The 19,685-nt window shown below is 41.0% G+C and overlaps 3 protein-coding genes and 1 non-coding gene across 5 annotated transcripts in view; 1 reads left to right on the top strand and 3 right to left on the bottom strand.

Moving 5' to 3' along the window:
- The window catches only part of LOC148609162 (uncharacterized), a 461,126-nt gene that overhangs the window by 237,991 nt on the left and 203,450 nt on the right, over positions 1 to 19,685 (bottom strand). The window lies entirely within an intron of this gene.
- Positions 1,901 to 3,555, bottom strand: LOC148609166 (uncharacterized). Of its 2 annotated transcripts, XM_088541329.1 has the most exons (3): positions 3,420 to 3,555; positions 3,047 to 3,142; positions 1,901 to 2,757 (listed from the first exon to the last, which is right to left on the bottom strand). In XM_088541329.1, exon 3 carries the CDS (start codon positions 2,732 to 2,734, stop codon positions 2,030 to 2,032), a length of 705 nt encoding a protein of 234 aa, XP_088397455.1. In that variant the 5' UTR covers positions 2,735 to 2,757; positions 3,047 to 3,142; positions 3,420 to 3,555; the 3' UTR covers positions 1,901 to 2,029. The 2 variants fall into 2 exon arrangements, with proteins under 2 accessions (XP_088397455.1, XP_088397456.1); XM_088541330.1 differs by lacking the exon at positions 3,047 to 3,142 and having other exon boundaries at positions 3,420 to 3,530.
- Positions 5,117 to 5,255, bottom strand: LOC148609165 (U4 spliceosomal RNA). The gene has a single exon (XR_015914849.1). It is a non-coding gene; the product is annotated as a U4 spliceosomal RNA (small nuclear RNA).
- Positions 11,240 to 19,685, top strand: part of LOC148609164 (uncharacterized) — a 38,629-nt gene continuing 30,183 nt past the window's right edge. The window contains exon 1 of the mRNA XM_088540779.1: positions 11,240 to 11,602. Within this exon, the coding sequence (XP_088396905.1) occupies positions 11,524 to 11,602 (79 nt within the window). The 5' untranslated portion in view covers positions 11,240 to 11,523. The remainder of the gene's footprint in view (positions 11,603 to 19,685) is intronic.

The following is a 19,685-nucleotide window of genomic DNA, read 5'->3' as shown; positions in this document are numbered from 1 at the left end:
GGTAAGGTCGGGCAATTTAGCCTCCAGTGGCGGAGCGCAAAGGTTCCTACTCCTATCGAATACCACAGCAGGGTTCTTTAACGTGCGAGGAATGTGGCATCTTTCCCAACACGGTGCACCACTATGGTTTGCGGTCAGGTTTTCCGTATTATAGCCTGACAACCCCAGCATGTAACACGCCAGGGGTACCCCATTCCACCACCTGGGGCACACATCCCAGTTGCTCTGTAGGCAGAGCGCCTAGCCTCCGGCTAGGTTTCTGAGCACTATTTAGTCGCCTTATACGACAAGCTTAGCGCTGCTGCAGGCCTATTCTTTTATCACCCGGACCTACACGGGGGCTTTTTTTTTGTATGCAACAGCAGCCATGTTTTTCAAGGGATAATAAATTCCAACATCAGTTCTATGCAGGATACCCCAAGGAACATTCATACCAAGTTTGGTTCCAATTAGTCAAATGATGTCAAAGATTGCTGAAAAAAATAACATTAAAAAAAAAAAAAAAACAAAAAACGTCAAACAAAAGGCTCCCTTGAGCCTGAATCGCTCACCATGTTAAAGTTGGTCTTTCAATGGCAATAAACAAGGAGTTGTCCAACAATTTGACTTACGAAGACATATAAGAATCATTTCAGAAATCGAAAGTTTCTTTCTATTACAGTTTTCAAGATATTGGCTGAAAACTGTAAAAATTCATCTTTCAAGGGCAATAACTCTTACAAGGAGTCACATGACAACTTTGATCCCTGAAGACTTTTGAAGGCCTTATAATAAGGGTCATTTCAGCTATAAAATAGTTTTGCTAAATCTAACAGTTTTGGAGACATGTGAACAACTACTGTCTGACCCCTTTCTTCTATTTTTAGTAACGGCGGCCATGTTTTTCGACGGATCAAAAATCCCAACATCATTTCTATGCATGATACCCCGAGGAATATTCACACCAAGTTTGGTTCCAATTGGTCAAGTAGTGTCAAAGGAGATTTTGGAAAAAATAACATTAAAAATAGCAACAAAAAAAAAGCATTTTACACCCGGACCTGCACGGGGCTAGCGCTGCTGCAGGCATATTCATTTGACACCGGGTCCTGCACGGGGCGTGTACATTTGTACAGCATACAGAAATTTGAAAAAAAATATACTATGTATTTTTGTATCTTGAGATTTTTCATTTCGTATCGATCACCGTGCAGGTCCAGGTGTCCGGGATGTGTGCCCCAGGTGGTGGAATGAGGTACGCCTGACGTGTTACATACTGGGGTTGTCAGGCTATAATACGGAAAACCTGAACGCAAACCATAGTGGTGCACCGTGTTGGGAAAGATGCTACGTTCATCGCACGTTAAAGAACCCTGTTGTGGTATTCGATAGGAGTAGGAACCATAGGGCTCCACCGCAGGAGGCTAAATTGCCCGACCTTACCCATCCCTCCCCTTTTTCTTGTGGCAATCAAAATTTGTCGACCCTATTATCCTTGTGTCCCATCCCATTTTTCATTTCATCATCTTATCATCCATTTCATGTTCATCGTCTGAATATAGCTGAACTATTGCTGCTCGGGCGTTAAACCCCAACAATCAATCAATCAATCAATCAATCATTTCGTATCGTTTTCTCATTTTATATCACCTGTTCCTTCTAAGTTATAAGGAACTGGTATATGAAATTAGTCCAGTTGCGTTGCTTTGCAAAACACAGCTTGGCCACCTTAGACCGAACACACGGGAAAGTTATGGACACAACATTCAAGCTTGATATAGTTCTGGATATGTGGATTGACACAGGGCAAGTATTTGGCCAGAAACCTAAAATGTGAACAAACATTTTTTTGGTTGAAATCGTGATTTCCTCCCAAATTTACTCGAAAGGTTTTTTTCCTCGCTACAGATCAGCTCGACTGTTTGAACCATATTTTACCACTTTATTCAGCGTTAGATTCAGCCATTTCTTTCGTGGTACAGATTATCATACAATGTAACATCAGTTATTAGCTACGTACATGTACAAATTTCTTGTAACTGATTGGTGTTTACATATTAAAATAGAGGTCTTCTTCATTTTCCAAGATGTATTGCCCTTGTTTTTCAGTAATAAATCCATCAAAAACTAATTTATCGATAACTTTTGTTTTGTCAGATCCATCTAGTTCCTTCAATTGTTGTCTTACAAAAGTTGAGCTAACATTATCTAGTTCTTCGGGTATGAAGTAAAAATCGTTTTTAACTTCACCCAACTCTTTGTCTATTGAAAACTTGTCTCTAACTTCCGCTGTTTCTCCTTTCCTTCCTATACATATAGTGATATGTTTTGATACTTTGTGCCATTTAGCAAATCCTGACTTATTCACGGCTCTGTCTGCTCCCACTATCACGGCAATATCAATATTTGTATCGCCAGTGGATTTTATCAGGTCTCTTTTCGTCCTTTCACCACATTCAGCAGCTGATCCACAGGACCGGTAGTATGGCGACAGCCAATCACTATATTCTTGACAAGCAAGTTCACACAACTTAATCCTGTGGTGTGATTTTATACACCTGTCACCAGATTTACGTGTTTTGGTCTGGACGTAGCCGTCAGTTGACACAGCTAGTTTTCCAGTTATAACCTTATGGTCTGTATTTGCCTCTATCCATTGTTTAGTTATGACCATAGCCATGACATGCCGAGTATGAATTGGATTAAAGGCACCTCCCAAACAAAGTATTAGCTGAGACTTAGTGTTAGCGTCCATGTCGTGTAAAACACAACAAAATTCTAGAAAGAAAACGTAAACATATACTCAGATAGGAAAAAAATTCTCCTTTGAAAGTACTTAAAAGCGACAGTCTTCCGTTTCTAATCTGAGAGGTACGATCGTCAGCTCCTTTCCGGAGTTTTTTTGGTCATGTAAGTTAAATAAAGTTATCAATATATACAAGCCCCTTACATCATTCACACTGTAACAGACTATATTACTTGATTCGAACTTACATAGAAACATGTCTTATTTTACATGTATGCAAGTAATTTTTTTTCAAAAGAATTTAATATGTTTAAACCATACCTGACGGCGTCAAGAAAGGATTAACAATCCGGCCGAGCAACTTCGAAATATTTCACAACAAGAGAAAATTACAGTTCGTTCCAAATATAGACACCGCTGAAATAAATATACATCTATCAAGGTATAATGCTGGCCAGTGATGGCATTCACAATATATGTTTCACATGAAATATATCATACTAGTTCAATAAGTGAAAAAAGGAAAGCACATCAATTCGGTTAACCCTTGAATGCTAGCAACATATATAAGCTAAATATATTTAAAATTCATCAAACACGTGACAACTTTCAATTTAGGTAGTGATAAGTCGAACGATTCACAAGCTGTCTCTAAAACGTACTTCAAAAACCGTTTTAACATCATACAACCTACCCGTAGTCCAAAACAATGAGAGACAACTCAATCTCTTTTCAGAACAAACAGATCTTGATTTTTATGAAAAACTTCCGTGTTTCTATCAGAACCATAAACAAACAAATGGGTTAAAATTAGATAAATCGATTGATTATTACGGAAAATGTGACCGCACATGTTGACCAAGGAGTTCGTCTAGTATAGAAATCCTTGTGTTGACAAAATGAAAATGTTATCCTGGACATCATTATATTTCATGAGGTCATTCATTAGAACATAAATAATGAGTGAATTCTTAAAAGAAGACGATATTGTACATCAACCCTGTCTTCATTTCGGATACATTTCTAGACGTTCGAAAGACTTACGAAGGATACGCAAAACTATCTTAGAGACATAAGACTTTCTTGAAAGCAAAGGATCACTTAAACTATCTCAGATATTGAACGTAGAATTGTTATTTCACACAATGCCTGATTTTGTGGAGTCGTGCCTCATTCCCTGGGAAATGATCATCCCATCGCACTGCCAAGTTAAAATATTGTAGCTTGATCGTGACAGAGGTTGTCGGGGATTGTAGACTGTCCCTTTAATCGTTTTTATTGCTTTTTCAACAATATACACAAATGGAGAGATGACAAAACAATTATAATTTGTAGTTTTGTTAATGAAAAATCACAGAATGTAAAGTATCAGAGTAAAAAAGGCGATGAAGCCTTATATTAGATTGAGCATAACACTATAAATACAAAGACAAAGATGAATAATAATAAAACACAAAAGCATTTTGGAATACTTATAAAGTCGGGTATTGACTTAAGAAGAAATATGTTCAAAGGGCCCATGAAGAGCATAGTCACAAAACAAAAGAATTATGATTAAGTTGCAAAAGGAACAATAATGTATTTTTACAAAATAACATATATAATATGTAAAGAATCCGACAGTTGATGAAGTATTAAAGGGGTTAATTTAAATTAGATAAAAGATATTTTAAATTGGACATGTACATTCATCCTATATTCCAAATTTTTAACATGCAAAAATAAATACCCCCCCCCAAAAAAAAAAACAAACAAACAAACAAACAAACAAAAAACAAAAAAAAAACGCGAAAATTTTTGAAAATGTTATTTACTTCAATGATTGATTGATTGTTGGGATTTAACGCCCGAGTAGCAATATTTCTGCTATTATCAGGCGATGAACATGATACATGTATGATAATAATAATATGAAAATTGGGATGGGACACACGGATAATACGGTCGACAAATTTTGATTGCCACTAGAAATAGGGAGGGATGGGTAGGGTCGGGCAATTTAGCCTCCTATGGCGGAGCGTAAAGGTTCCTACTCCTACCGAATACCACAGCAGGGTTCTTTGACGTGCGAGGAACGTGGTATATTTCCCAACAAGGTGCACCACTATGGTTTGCGGCCAGGTTTTCCGTCTTATGGCCTGACGACCCTAGCATGTAACACGCCTGGGATACTCCATTCCACCACCTGGGGCACACAACCCAGTTGCTCTGTGGGCAGAGCGCCCTAGCCACTGGCTAAGCTTTTGAGCACTATTTAGTCGCCTTTTACGACAAGCTTAGCGCTGCTTTAAAACTTGATTATAATTACGTATTAAGTAGGCTATCTCAAGTGAGCGTATATATATAGCTAAAGTCCAACTCTATAAAATCTCAATGTTTTCGTTAATCTTGCCTCCGTGGAGGCGTTCAGAAATTGCGACAGCTGCCATATTTCAGGCATCTGCGCGGGGTATTGGGTATAGTTTTCAACTAGCAATAACCACGCCTCGGATAAACCTCATCGGCTATGGTACCGCCACTGCGCAAAGCTAATTCCTAATAGATATCTCGAACTATAAATACTTATTTCAACATGCATTACAAAGGGTTTAGCAATTGTGGACTACCTACAAATATATCATTACTTAAGCAAAACTTAGCTATTAAATTTATTTTTAAAATATGAAACTAAATTTAAAATGAAGTCGTTACATTAGATTAAAACATAGATAATTCAATATTGTTAAATTAGCAAATAAAAGAATTATCAAAGGGAGATAACATTTTTTTCCCAATTTTAATGTACAAATCCAATAATAGCGGAAAATGATATTAATACAAAAAAACAGCCTAATACTAATTTATAAAGAAAGACAAATTAAAGCCAATTCGACTTCTTTCAATGCATATAATTCGGGAAAAAAATGTTTCCAACTATTCCAATGGAACACAGGGGCTTGCTCCCATTATCAAATATGCAGCCCGACTGGAAATTAGAATATAAACACGAATGTTAGCCGAATGCACACTTAATAATGGGAGCAAGTTTCTGTGAATGGAATGCTGTCGAGGCTTCGTATTAGTCCATGACTGGATTGATTGATTGATTGTTGGGGTTTAACGTCCGAGCAGCAATATTTCAGCTATATTCAGACGATGAACATGAAATGATGATGAAATAAAAAAGGGATGGAACACAAGCCGACAAGGGCAACAAGGTCGACAAATTTAGATTGCCACTAGAAAACAGGAGGGATGGGTAGGGTCGGTCGATTTAGCCTCCTGTGGCGGAGCGCAAAGGTTCCTTGTATCGAATACCACAGCAGGGTTCTTTAACGTGCGAGGAACGTGGCATCTTTCCGAACACGGTGCACGTAACACGCCAGGGGTACACAACCCAGTTGCTCTGTGGACAGAGCGGCCTAGCCCCCCCCCCGGCTAGGGTTCTGAGCACTATTTAGCCGCCTTTTACGACAAACTTGGCGCTGCTGAGGACCTGCACGGGGCTGGAATGGGGTACCCCTGGCATGTTACATAACTGCAAACCGTAGTAGTGCACCGTGTTGTACGTCACGGTGTGATGTACAAAGGGTACCTAGCCCAAACACCAATAGCTCATCATGTGTTTCATGATATTTTTCGCTATCATAATCATCTTCCTTTCTCGTAATTCATTCTCGATTGAATCATTTTTTTTCTTTACTCTTGAAGGACATGTTGACGTGAACATTTATTTCTTTTTATAAATTGTTGGGGGGTCGTTTGCAGTGATCTCTGTGAATCCCTTAAAACGCTGGTTGTTTTGTTCAGTTAAATTACTAAACAACCGTCTTATATTTGGGGAAGCTAGGTCTGCATTACAAATAAATGTAAATCAAAATGCACTCTTTACAAGAAAATGTGGGAAGTAGGTTGTACTGTAGATGATTTACAAAATTAAAGAGGGCCTTTTTTCTTCCTTCAAAGTATTTCTTCATTATACATTGAGATGTCAGAGTTTTCCCATCCTCAGTTTAAATAAATCATGATGCTTTTTAATTCCTGTCCATCTGCATGGCCAAATCAGAGCTTTAAAAGCATGAACTAAATATTCTCCAAATTCCAACACAAAAACAAAGAATATGAGCACTTGTTGACATCCAACTGTACTGTAGACATTTGTCATTCTTTTATAATTTTCATGATTATGCATATAAAACTACTGCATAATTACATTTTATTAGTCAATAGATACTTTTTCTACTAATGTATGGGATTTAAAGATACACAATGTTAGACATAAATTTTCTAAAGGTAGTGTATAAGAACGGGAAATAATTTTCTGTAAAGGACTTTTTTGGATATATGTTCATTCCAGTGTAGGTCCATATTTGTAATAAATACAAATTATCAAAACACATTACTTATATTTAGACAGAGTATGTTTTTTCTTGCAGGAAAGTGAATTCTTTTGTGAGAGGGATAGCTACTCTTCATCAATTATTTTGATCTATTGGCATGTAGCATCAAAACCAGTAACCTCAGATTGACCAAGACCACATAGATGTAAAAAAAAGCACAATTAATTAAGGTTGACTTGTGCATACATGTACATTTGTATTTGAAAAAAAAACAGCATTCAACATTCATACATGATAAGAAGTGTCTCAATGTCAGAAACTTAAAATATGGACTAGTGTAATTAACAAAAACAAACTGACAGATTTCTGTTCTAAAACCGAAACTACAACTATGAATCTGTAATAAATCTTAGCATGTGGAAACTGAGCGAATTACAACTGCTCCTTTTCAATTTAAAATTGGAGATGCTAATAATTTCCTTAAATTAATTTTGTTTTATCTTGTTCTTAAATATTCATGTTACAAACGAGGTTTGTTTGTTTTGTTTGATGATGATGAAATGAAAAAGGGATGGGAAACAAGGACAATGGGGTCGAGAAATTTTGATTGCCACTGGAAATAGGGAGAGGTGGGTAGGGTCGGGCAATTTAGCCTCCTGTGGCGGAGCCCTATGGTTCCTACTCCGGGAGAATACCACAGTATACAAACGAGAAAATACATTATGACAAGTATTGAATTTTTATACACGAGACTTCAATACATTTGTAATTTCATTGTTATAACAAATGATTACACATGCATATTTATAAGTGGTGAAGTGTTGTCCAAAATATCTTGAATAAAAAAAATCTACAACTTACAACAATCTACAATATTGCAGCTCGGACATTAAGCCTCAACAATCATTCAATCAATTTAAGTGCAGGTTAAGATATGAGGCCGACTTCACAGTTTGTTCGTTTGTTTGTTGGGGTTTAACGCCCGAGCAGCATTATTTCAGCTATATTCAGGCGATGAACATGAAAGGGATGATAAAATGAAAAATGGGGCGGGACACAAGGACAATGGGGTCGAGAAATTTTGATTGCCACTAGAAATAGGGAGAGGTGGGTAGGGTCGGGCAATTTAGCCTTCTGTGACGGAGCCCTATGGTTCCTACCCCTACCACAGTAGGGTTCTTTAACGTGCGAGGAAAGTGGGATCTTTTCCAACACGGTGCACCATTATGGTTTACGGTCAGGTTTTCCGTATTATAGCCTGACAACTCCAGCATGTAACACGCCAAGGGTACCCAATTCCACCACCTGGGGCACACATCCTAGTTGCTCTGTTGGCAGAGCGCCTAGCCTATGCTAGGTTTCTGAGCACAAGCTTAGCGCTGCTGCAGGCCTATTCGACACCCAAACCTGCACGGGGCCACATAGCCTTAGGCCAGGTGAGCTAAAAATCGGCATGCGAGAAAAATTCCCACTAATTCAGGCGATGAACATGATTGTTTGTTGGGGTTTAACGTCCGAGCAGCAATATTTCAGCTATATTCAGACGATGAACATGAAATTGATGATAAAATGAACATGAAATGATGATGAAATGAAAAAGGGATGGGACACAAGGACAATGGGGCCGACAAATTTTGATTGCCACACGAAATAGGGAGAGGTGGGTAAGGTCGGGCAATTTAGCCTCCTGTGGCGGAGCCCTATGGTTCCTACTCCGGAAGAATACCGCAGTAGGGATCTTTAACGTGCGAGGAACGTGGCATCTTTCCCAACACGGTGCACCACTATGGTTTGCGGTCAGGTTTTCCGTATTATAGCCTGACAACCCCAGCATGTAACACGCCAGGGGTACCCCATTCCACTAACTGGGGCACACATCCCAGTTGCTCCGTGGGCAAAGCGCCCTAGCCCCGGCTAGGGTTCTGAGCACTATTTAGTCGCCTTTTACGACAAGCTTATAGCTGCTGCAGGCCTATTCTTTTCACATCCGGACCTGCACGGGGAAAATGAACATGAAATGATGCGGAAATGAAAAATGGGATGTTTGTTTGTTGGGGTTTAACGTCCGAGCAGCAATATTTCAGCTATATTCAGACAATGAACATGAAATGGATGATAAAATGAACATGAAATGAAAAAAAAGATGGGTCACAAGGATAATAGGGTCGACAAATTTTGATTGCCACTGGAAAAAGTGGGGATGGGTAAGGTCGGGCAATATAGCCTCCTGTGGCGGAGTGCAAAGGTTCCTACTCCTATAGAATACCACAGCAGGGTTCTTTAACGTGCGAGGAACGTGGCTTCTTTCCCAACACGGTGCACCACTATGGTTTGCGGTCAAGTTTTCCGTATTATAGCCTGACAACCCCAGCATGTAACACGCCAGGGGTACCCCATTCCACCACCTGGGGCACACATCCCAGTTGCTCTGTGAGCAGAGCGCCTAGCCCCCGGCTAGGTTTCTGAGCACTATTTAGTCGCCTTATACGACAAGCTTAGTGCTGCTGCAGGCCTATTCTTTTAACACCCGGACCTGCACGGGGCGTTGGGGTTTAACGTCCGAGCAGCAATATTTCAGCTATATTCAGACGATGAACATGAAATTGGTGATAGAATGACCATGTTATGATGATGAAATGAAAAAGGGATGGGACACAAGGACAATGGGGTCGAAAAATTTTGATTGCCACTGGAAATAGGGAGAGGTGGGTAGGGTTGGGCAATTTAGCCTCCTGTGGCGGAGCCCTATGGTTTCTACTCCGGGAGAATACCACAGTAGGGTTCTTTAACGTGCGAGGAACGTGGCATCTTTCCCAACACAGTGCATCACTATAGTTTGCGGTCAGGTTTTCCGTATTATAGCCTGACAACCCCAGCATGTAACACGCCAGGGGTATCCCATTCCACCACCTGGGGCACGCATCCCAGTTGGTCTGTGGGCAGAGCGCCCTAGCCCCCGGCTAGGGTTCTGAGCACTATTTAGTCGCCTTTTACGACAGGCTTAGCGCTGCTGCAGGCCTATTCTTTTAACACCCGGGCCTGCACGGGGCTTTCTGTTAACAAAAAAAAAAAATGGGAGGGGACACAAGGATAATGGGATCGAGAAATTTGAATTGCCATTGGAAATAGGGAGAGGTAGGTAGGATCGGGCAATTTAGCCGCCTGTGGCGGAGCCCTATGGTTCCTACTCCTATCGAATACCACAGTAGGGTTTTTTAACGTGCGAGGAACGTGCCATCTTTCCCGACACGTTGCCCCACTGTGGTTGGCGGTCAGATTTTCCGTATTGCGGCCTGACGACTCCAGCATGTAACACGCCAAGGGTACCCCATTCCACCAACTGGGGCACAACCCAGTTGCTCTGTGGGCAGAGCGCCCTAGCCCCCGGCCAGGGTTCTGAGCACTATTTAGTCTTACAAGCTTAGCGCTGCTGCAGGCCTATTCTTTTAACACCCGGACTTGCACGGGGACATTGTTTTTCTCGCATATTAAAGAACCCTGCTGTGGTATTCTATCCGAGTAGGAACCTTTGTGCTCCGCCACAGGAGGCTTATTGCCCAACCCTACCAACTTTTCCCAATGGCAATCAAAATTTGTCGTCCCTATTATCCTTGTGTCCCATCCCATTTTTCATCACCTGGATATAGCTGGAATATTGCTGCTCCGACGTTATACGCTAACAATCAATTAATCAACCGATTTAATCGACTCGGGTATTGTATACTTGTATGTAGTGATTTTTTTTTGTACGAACTGTATACCATTATTTATATAAGAAAGACAAATTGCTTTAGGGGTAAATATAAACAACAACCTTCCATGCGTAGTAGTCTGCAACACGGAAAAAACTAGAAGAAAAAAATGCCATTTTTGGAGATGTAACTTTGGTTTCTCTTCAGAATTTTTGGGTAAAATATTAATAAATTAGAGACTTCATTTCATCACATGCATATGTTTTACTAAATCAATTGAATTAGTAATGCTTTACTTTATAGAAAAAAACCATCAAACTTAAGTATTTACTAAAAAAAAAGTAAAGCGTTTACTATTTCAACGAACTAATAGGATGTCCAGATTTTTTAAATTAAAAACCGTAATAACAACAATGATATGTGTCATAGAAGGCAAGGCTTGATGACTTATATTATTAATGCTATGACTAAGTTCAGATCGATACTTAGTCTGCATCGCTTCTTCAATATTTTTACCAATACTGGAATGATACAGAAATTCTATGATCGATCAGAAGAATTCTGTCGGCATATCGGAATGAAAGGTGTAAAACAGCCAATCCGACCTTAACCAGACCTTCAATTTTCAGGACGTCTGACCATCGTTCCGATTGTGAGAAGTTGTCTATCCAACAACAGAAACAGTGTGTGCGTTTTTGACTTCACATATGTTTTGCTCTCTAACTAATCCTTAGAACTTGGATTAGATGCGATACAATTTAAAGTGACAAATACCACTGTATTAAACATGGCAAAAGTTCCAGGATTCCTTGTGATTTTTTATTGCGGATGTGTATTTTCAGCTGATATCAAACAAAAACCAAAAGGTAAGACTGGTGTTTTAAAATGAAAAGAACAACGAAACTGAATCATTTAGTAACATTATATTGTACAAAATCTAGGGTTACAATAATTTCAAAATAGGATGATTACGGTAGATTGCATATCAAAGAGTTCACTTGGATTATTTTAGCTACGCGAACGATTTCCATAGTTTTTCTGTATTTTTTTTTAATACGTTTTAAATCATACTTGGTTACATGGGTTGTTAGGGTGTTGGTAACACCTTCAGGTACACATTAATCACGCTTTCAGTCTAGTTTTCTTCTTTTTTGCATTCATACAGTAGTTAAATACTGTCACACATATTGAAAACATTCCGAATTGGACACTGTGTAGTCAGAGCAAGTCACAGGAGTTAAGTCGTATGATTCACTACATTTGCTCGATTACAAATATTAATCACTCTACTATCCAGTGAGGACGTTGACGTTACAAAGATACATTTCCACATCTTTTTAATTTTCAAGTAAATTCTTGACACGACGTTATTACTAACGCGTGATTTAATTATACGTAAATAATAACATCTTGTCAGGATTGGGGTCATCACTACAGAGGTTTCGTGGTCGTCATTATGAATTCGTGGATCGTTACGGTGTTTCCATTAGCACCATAGGAGCTGATTTGTTCAACGAGTCATGGTTTTCCTTTCCTCTTTCGTCTACTCTGCACGACTTTTTCTGGGCAACTCTGCGGGTGCTACTAGAAAAGCAGAGGACGCTTACCCTACCGGTGCACCAAGTCCATGCTCCCAGTTTTTAGTGGAGTCCGAGTTGCTCGTTTACTTTTGTTACATTTTACGTATTGTTTCAGTTACTTTAGGTTCTTTGTTGTATTTGTCTGTTTTCCATGTCTGGCATTTGTCCCTGGGTTGCATTCTTTTGATTTCCGTTAGGGTCTTGGTTCCCTTGGTTACTCTCAAATGCTTTGTTAGTTCAAGATCAAATGTTCCGGCTGTACAGCGGGTACTGTCCTGTTTCAAGGTGATTTTTTTTTATTATCTGAATTTAATTTGTTTATTTCCGCATTATTTACATCATGATACTTTTAAGAATTGTATGATATCGGTGACGTGTGAATTTCACGAGCCACCTGGTGACTAGTGTCGGTTGCTGCATGATTCTTATTAAATATTACCAGAGTACATTAATTTGCAATATGACGAACGCCGTTGGCGGAGCAGGGCATGTTTTAATCCGAGACTACTCTGTTTTTCAACGGCTGGCCCTGTGCGGGTCCGGAGGTAAAAAAGAATAGGCCCGCAGCATCGACTAATTAGTGGGGGTGTAGCGCTATGCCCACAGAGCAACTGGGTTGTGTGCCACAGATGGTGGAATGGGGTACTCCTGGCATGTTATGTTCTAGGGTCCTAAAGCTATATTAGGGAAAAACTTGTTTGTTTGTTTGTTTGTTGGGGTTTAACGTCCGAGCAGCAATATTTCAGCTATATTCAGACGATGAACATGAAATGGATGATAAAATGAACATGAAATCAAAAAAAAAAAAAGGATGGGACACAAGGACAATAGGGTCGACAAATTTTGATTGCCACTGTAAAAAGGGGGCGTGGGTAAGGTCGGGCAATTTAGCCTCCTGTGGCGGAGCGCAAAGGTTCCTACTCCTATCGAATACCACAGCAGGGTTCTTTAACGTGCGAGGAACGTGGCATCTTTCACAACACGGTGCACCACTATGGTTTGCGGTAGTGGTGCACCGTGTTGTGAAAGATGCCACGTGCACCACTATGGTTTGCGGTGCCCCGTGCAGGTCCGGGTGTTAAAAGAATAGGCCTGCGGCAGCGCTAAGCTTGTCGTAAAAGGCGACTAAATAGTGCTCAGAAACCTAGCCGGGGGTTAGGCGCTCTGCCCACAGAGCAACTGGGATGCGTGTCCCAGGTGGTGGAATGGGGTACCCCTGGCATGTTACATGCTGGGGTTGTCAGGCTATAATACGGAAAACCTGACCGCAAACCATAGTGGTGCACCGTGTTGGGAAAGATGCCATGTTCCTCGCACGTTAAAGAACCCTGCTGTGGTATTCGACAGGAGTAGGAACCTTTGCGCTCCGCCACAGGAGGCTAAATTGCCCGACCTTACCCATCCCCCTTTTTTCTAGTGGCAATCAAAATTTGTCGACCCTGTTGTCCTTGTGACCCATCCTTTTTTTTATCATTTCATGGTCATTTTATCATCCAGTTCATGTTCATTGTCTGAATATAGCTGAAATATTGCTGCTCGGACGTTAAACCCCAACAAACAAACAAACAAAATGGTTTGCGGTCAGGTTTTCCGTATTATAGCCTGACAACCCCAGCATGTAACACGCCAGGGGTACCCCATTCCACCACCTGGGACACACATCCCAGTTGCTCTGTGGGCAGAGCGCCTAGCCCCCGGCTAGTTTCTGAGCACTATTTAGTCGCCTTATATGACAAGCTTAGCGCTGCTGCAGGCCTATTCTTTTAACACCCGGACCTGCACGGGGCTTAGGGAAAAACCTGACCGCAAATCATAGTGGGGCAACATAATGGGGAAAGATACCGCGTTCCACGCACGTGAAAGAATCCTTCTGTTATATTGTTCTGGTGTTGGAACCGGTTGGCTTTTCCACAGAAGGGCCCCGTGCAGGATGTCAATAAAATAGGCCTGCAGCAGCGCTAAGCTTGTCGTAAAAGGCGATGAAATAGAGTTTAGAACCCTAGGCGCGGGCTAGGGCGCTCTGCCAACAGAACACCTGGGTTATGTTTCCCAGATGGTGGAATGGGGTACCCCTGGCGCGTTACATGCTGGGATTGTCAGCAAACTATAGTGGAGCACCGTGTTGGGAAAATGTCACGTTCCTCGCACGTTAATGAACCCTGCTGTGGTATTTGATAGGAGTAGGAACCTTTGAGCTCCGCGGCAGGAGGCTAAATTGCCCGACCTTACCCATCCCTCCCTTTTTCTAGTGGCAATCAAAATTTGTCGACCCTATTATCCTTGTGTCCCATCATTTTTTCATTTCATCGTCATCATCATCATGCTTTCATGTTCATTTTTATGATCCATTTCATGTTCATTGCCTGAATATAGCTGAAATATTGCTGCTCGGGCGTTAAGCCCCAATAATCAATCAATCGCCACAGAAGGCTGAATTGCCCGACCCTACCCACCTCTCCCTATTTCCAGTGGCAATAAAAATTTGTCGATCCCATTATCCTTGTGTCCCATCCCATTTTTCATTTCATGTTCATCGCCAGGACATAGCTGAAATATTGCTATTTGGGCGGTTAACCCCACCAATTAATCAATCAATCAGACGAATGATTTGCCAGACCAACGTCAAAGCTCGTCCCATGTCAAAAACAAGGAATTTAGCCCACTAATTTAGGTTTGTTTGTTTGTTTGGGTTTAACGTCCGAGCAGCAATATTTCAGCTATATTCAGACGATGAACATGATTTGTTTGTTTGTTGGGGTTTAACGTCCGAACAGCAATATTTCAGCTATATTCAGACAATGAACATGAAATGGATGATAAAATGAACATGAAATGAAAAAAAGAAAGGATGGGTCACAAGGATAATAGGGTCGACAAATTTTGATTGCCACTGGAAAAAGGGGGGGGATGGGTAAGGTCGGGCAATTTAGCCTCCTGTGGCGGAGCGCAAAGGTTCCTACTCCTATCGAATACCACAGCAGGGTTCTTTAACGTGCGAGGAACGTGGCATCTTTCCCAACACGGTGCACCACTATGGTTTGCGGTCAGGTTTTCCGTATTATAGCCTGACAACCCCAGCATGTAACACGCCAGGGGTACCCCATTCCACCACCTGGGGTACACATCCCAGTTGCTCTGTGGGCAGAGCGCCTAGCCCCCGGCTAGGTTTCTGAGCACTATTTAGTCGCCTTATACGACAAGCTTAGCGCTACTGCAGGCCTATTCTTTTAACACCCGGACCTGCACGGGGCACGATGAACATGAAATGGACGATAAAATGAACATGAAATGAAAAAAAAAGGATGGGACACAAGGACAATAGGGTCGACAAATTTTGATTGCCACTGGAAAAAGGGGGGTGGGTAAGGTGGGGCAATTTAGCCTTCTGTGGCGGAGCGCAAAGGTTCCTACTCCTATCGAATACCACAGCAGGGTTCTTTAACGTGCGAGGAACGTGGCATCTTTCCCAACACGGTGCACCACTATGTTTGCGGTCAGGTTTTCCGTATTATAGCCTGACAACCCCAGCATGTAACACGCCAGGGATACCCCATTCCACCACCTGGGGCACACATCCCAGTTGCACACTTCGATACTAAAATTTACAACTTTTTTTCGGCTATTGAGAAATTCAAACTAGGTTTTTAAATTAAGTTCGTAGTATAAGCAATATTATGTATATGACTTCCGGCAGTAATTAATTAGTTTACTGAGATAGAAAATTTAAATAGAAATAGCCAATATCGTGATCTTGAACTGTATGAAGTGCAAACCTCTTGTAGATTGAAAGTAATGTCTTTAGTGTTGTTAATGTACAAATACACATGCTTCAGCAAATCACGGTCTTCCCTTGAATTTACTTAATTTTGACTAATTAGCTGAATTCCTAATTTTTGATATGGAACGAGCTCTGACGTCCCACGGCCCAGTTGGTCTGGTTAATCAGCCGTTGGCAGTCAAGTAAGCTAGGTTGGTTGGTTGTTGGGGTTAAACGCTCTATTCAGGCAATGACCATGAGATGGTTTGCGGTCAGGTTTTCTGTATTATGGCCTGACGTCAGGGGTACCCCATTCTATCACCTGGGGCCCCGTGCAGGTCCGGGTGTCAAAAGAATAGGCCTGCAGCAGCGCTAAGCTTGTCGTAAAAGGCGACTTAATAGTGCTCAGGAACATAGCCGGGGGCTATGCTCTCTCCCCACAGAGCAACTGGGATGTGCGCCCCATGTGGTGGAATGGGATAGCCCTGGCATGTTACATGCTGGGGTTGTCAGGCTATAATACGGAAAACCTGACCGCAAACCATAGTGGTGCACCGTCTTGGAAAAGATGTCATGTTCTTCACACGTTAAAGAATCCTGCTGTAGTATTCGATAGGAGTAGCCCCGTGCAGGTCCGGGTGTTAAAAGAATAGGCCTGCAGCAGCGCTAAGCTTGTCGTAAAAGGCGACTAAATAGTGCTCAGAAACCTAGCCGGGGGCTAGGCGCTCTGCCCACAGAGCAACTGGGATGTGTGCCCCAGGTGGTGGAATGGGGTACCCCTGGCGTGTTACATGCTGGGGTTGTCAGGCTATTATACGGAAAACCTGACCGCAAACCATAGTGGTGCACCGTGTTGGGAAAGATGCCACGTTCCTCGCACGTTAAAGAACCCTGCTGTGGTATTCGACAGGAGTAGGAACCTTTGCGCTCCGCCACAGGAGGCCTAATTGCCCGGCCTTACCCATTCCCCTTTTTCCAGTGGCAATCAAAATTTGTCGACCCTATTATCCTTGTGACCCATCCTTTTTTTTCATTTCATGTTCATTTTATCATCCATTTCATGTTCATTGTCTGAATATAGCTGAAATATTGCTGCTCGGACGTTAAACCCCAACAAACAAACAAACAAACAAACATTTCATCAACATTTCATGTTCATTTTCTGAATATTGCTGCTCGGACGTTAAACCCCAACAAACAAAAGACTAATTTATGGTAACGAAAACCTTGACTGAACAATTTACGGTAGTACAGAGATTTCGTTCATACAAGTCTAAAACATCGCTACAGTAACAAACACGGCCATATCGAACAAGTTGGGGAGTATTTTAAACTGCATGAAGAGCCAAAACCCTCCCCGTCAAGGCAGGGAAAATTAACAACTGGAAACGAAATCTCGTCCTTCCTGTTAAGAGTTTACCTTGTGAAATGTACACATTTGAATCCAGAAAAGGACAATTTAAACTGTCCTTACTAGCTTCATTTAATGTAAATTCGTTAGTGAAAATGTAGCAGTGCATTTAAAAAAAGTCTGAATTATTCAGCTTTTTTCAGACTAAATCGATCAGACTTGACAAATATTTTCAAACTTGACAAGGGTTAGATTTTTCTAATATCAAAGTGGTTTTGTTATTGTGATTGTTCCTCTTGTGCATAAATAATATTCATGGTCGAAAACATCGGATTATTTTTTTTTTTCAAAGAAACATCCTAACAAGATATCTGAACAGAGCTTTCCTATGAGAACAATAACTATAATCTGACATGCTTGTTTCTAATAATGTTACCGAGATTCTGAGGAGCGCATTCAAAACTTAACATTAATTCCACTCGAGAGGTTTGAAGTTTACATTGCGTCTTGTTCTACTGGAAAAATTAAATTAACTAACCAAGAACGGAATCGAGCAATTAATTTAAGCTGAAAGTTAAATTACCGTCGTAGAACCATAGAAATTCAGATAGGAAATAACAAAAAGCCGCTGCTAACGACATGGCTTTAATCAGATTTACCTCAGCACGAAGCACCACACAATTTCTTTTTTTGGATTCCATTTCCTTTCCAATCAAATTTCATTTTGGTTTTATAAATTCTTCTCCTTTCACCGCCAGTACAACAATATGATGATTTCCGTGGCGATCCTTTGTTGATGGTACATGACTGGTGTTTAATGAATATTAATGGTAGTCGATTGTCGTACTATAAATGTGAGATACAGTACAATGTCATCAATGATCACCACACACACATTGTCATGTTTAATTTGAAATTGAGATTAGACTGTTTTGAATTGCAACGAAAGAAATGCTATTTAATTACTTTGATGCTTTAATTCACCACTCGATTTTTAAGTCGCTAAATTTGTTAGCGACTTCTTGCACTCGTACTTTCAGTACTTTATATTCGCATATGATTTGCATAATTATATATCTATACTCAACGTTATGCTGCAGATCTATGTCGTGTTTACCGCCATGGCGTCATAGCTCTAGATTCATACGATATATAAATGTACCTCTGATAATAGCCCCGTGCAGGTCCGGGTGTTAAAAGAATAGGCATGCAGCAGCGCTAAGCTTGTCGTAAAAGGCGACTAAATAGTGCTCAGAACCTTAGCAGGTTCGGGTGTTAAAAGAATAGGCCTGCAGCAACGCTAAGCTTGTCGTAAAAGGCGACTAAATAGTGCTCAGAACCCTAGCCGGGGGTTAGGGCGCTCTACCCACAGACCAACGGGATGTGTGCCCCAGGTGGTTGAATGGGGCACCCCTGGCGTGTTACATGCTGGGGTTGTCAGGCTATAATACGGAAAACCTGACCGCAAACCATAGTGGTGCACCGTGTTGGGAAAGATGCAACGTTCCTCGCACGTTAAAGAACCCTACTGTGGTATTCTTCCGGAGTAAGAACCATAGGGCTCCGCCACAGGAGGCTAAATTGCCCGACCCTACCCATCTCTCCCTTTTTGATTTCATCATTTCATGTTCATTTTATCATCCATTTCATGTTCATCGTCTGAATATAGCTGAAATATTGCTGCTCGGACGTTAAACCTCAACAAACAAACAAACAAACAAATAAACAGTTGCTTTGTGGGCAGAGCGCCTAGCCCCCGGCTAGGTTTCTGAGCACTATTTAGTCGCCTTTTACGACAAGCTTAGCGCTACTGCCGGCCTATTCTTTTAACACCCGGACCTGCACGGGTCTTGGTATTTAGAATGATCATTACATAGCAATCGATTTTACCTTTTCGTGTTCCTGTTTCGGATTGGTTTCCTTCTTAAATGCACATTGCTTCAAAATTATACACTATTTTGGGCTTAAACGAGAAAAGGCAATTTAAATTTTATCCCTTGATTCGCCTGAACTATCGATTGCGTATTCTAATGACATTAGCAGAAACATCTACTATAATAATGTTACTGATATAGCTATGCGTGATGGAAATACGAAATGTTCCAATTGATAACACTAAAATGACACAAAGAGCACGAACTAGGAAAATTTGCTATCTATATTTTATTTCAAAGTTAATATTTACTTTACCTTATCACGAATCAAGAGATCTGAATACTGGCATTTCGGAAGTTATGATAGACCATTTATCTTATTTTCTC

Source organism: Perna viridis, chromosome 8 (genome assembly GCF_037379345.1).
Source record: "Perna viridis isolate PV_CMFRI_1.1 ecotype Kerala chromosome 8, ASM3737934v1, whole genome shotgun sequence".
Taxonomy (NCBI): domain Eukaryota; kingdom Metazoa; phylum Mollusca; class Bivalvia; order Mytilida; family Mytilidae; genus Perna; species Perna viridis.
This window is presented reverse-complemented; position numbering and strand designations above follow the sequence as displayed.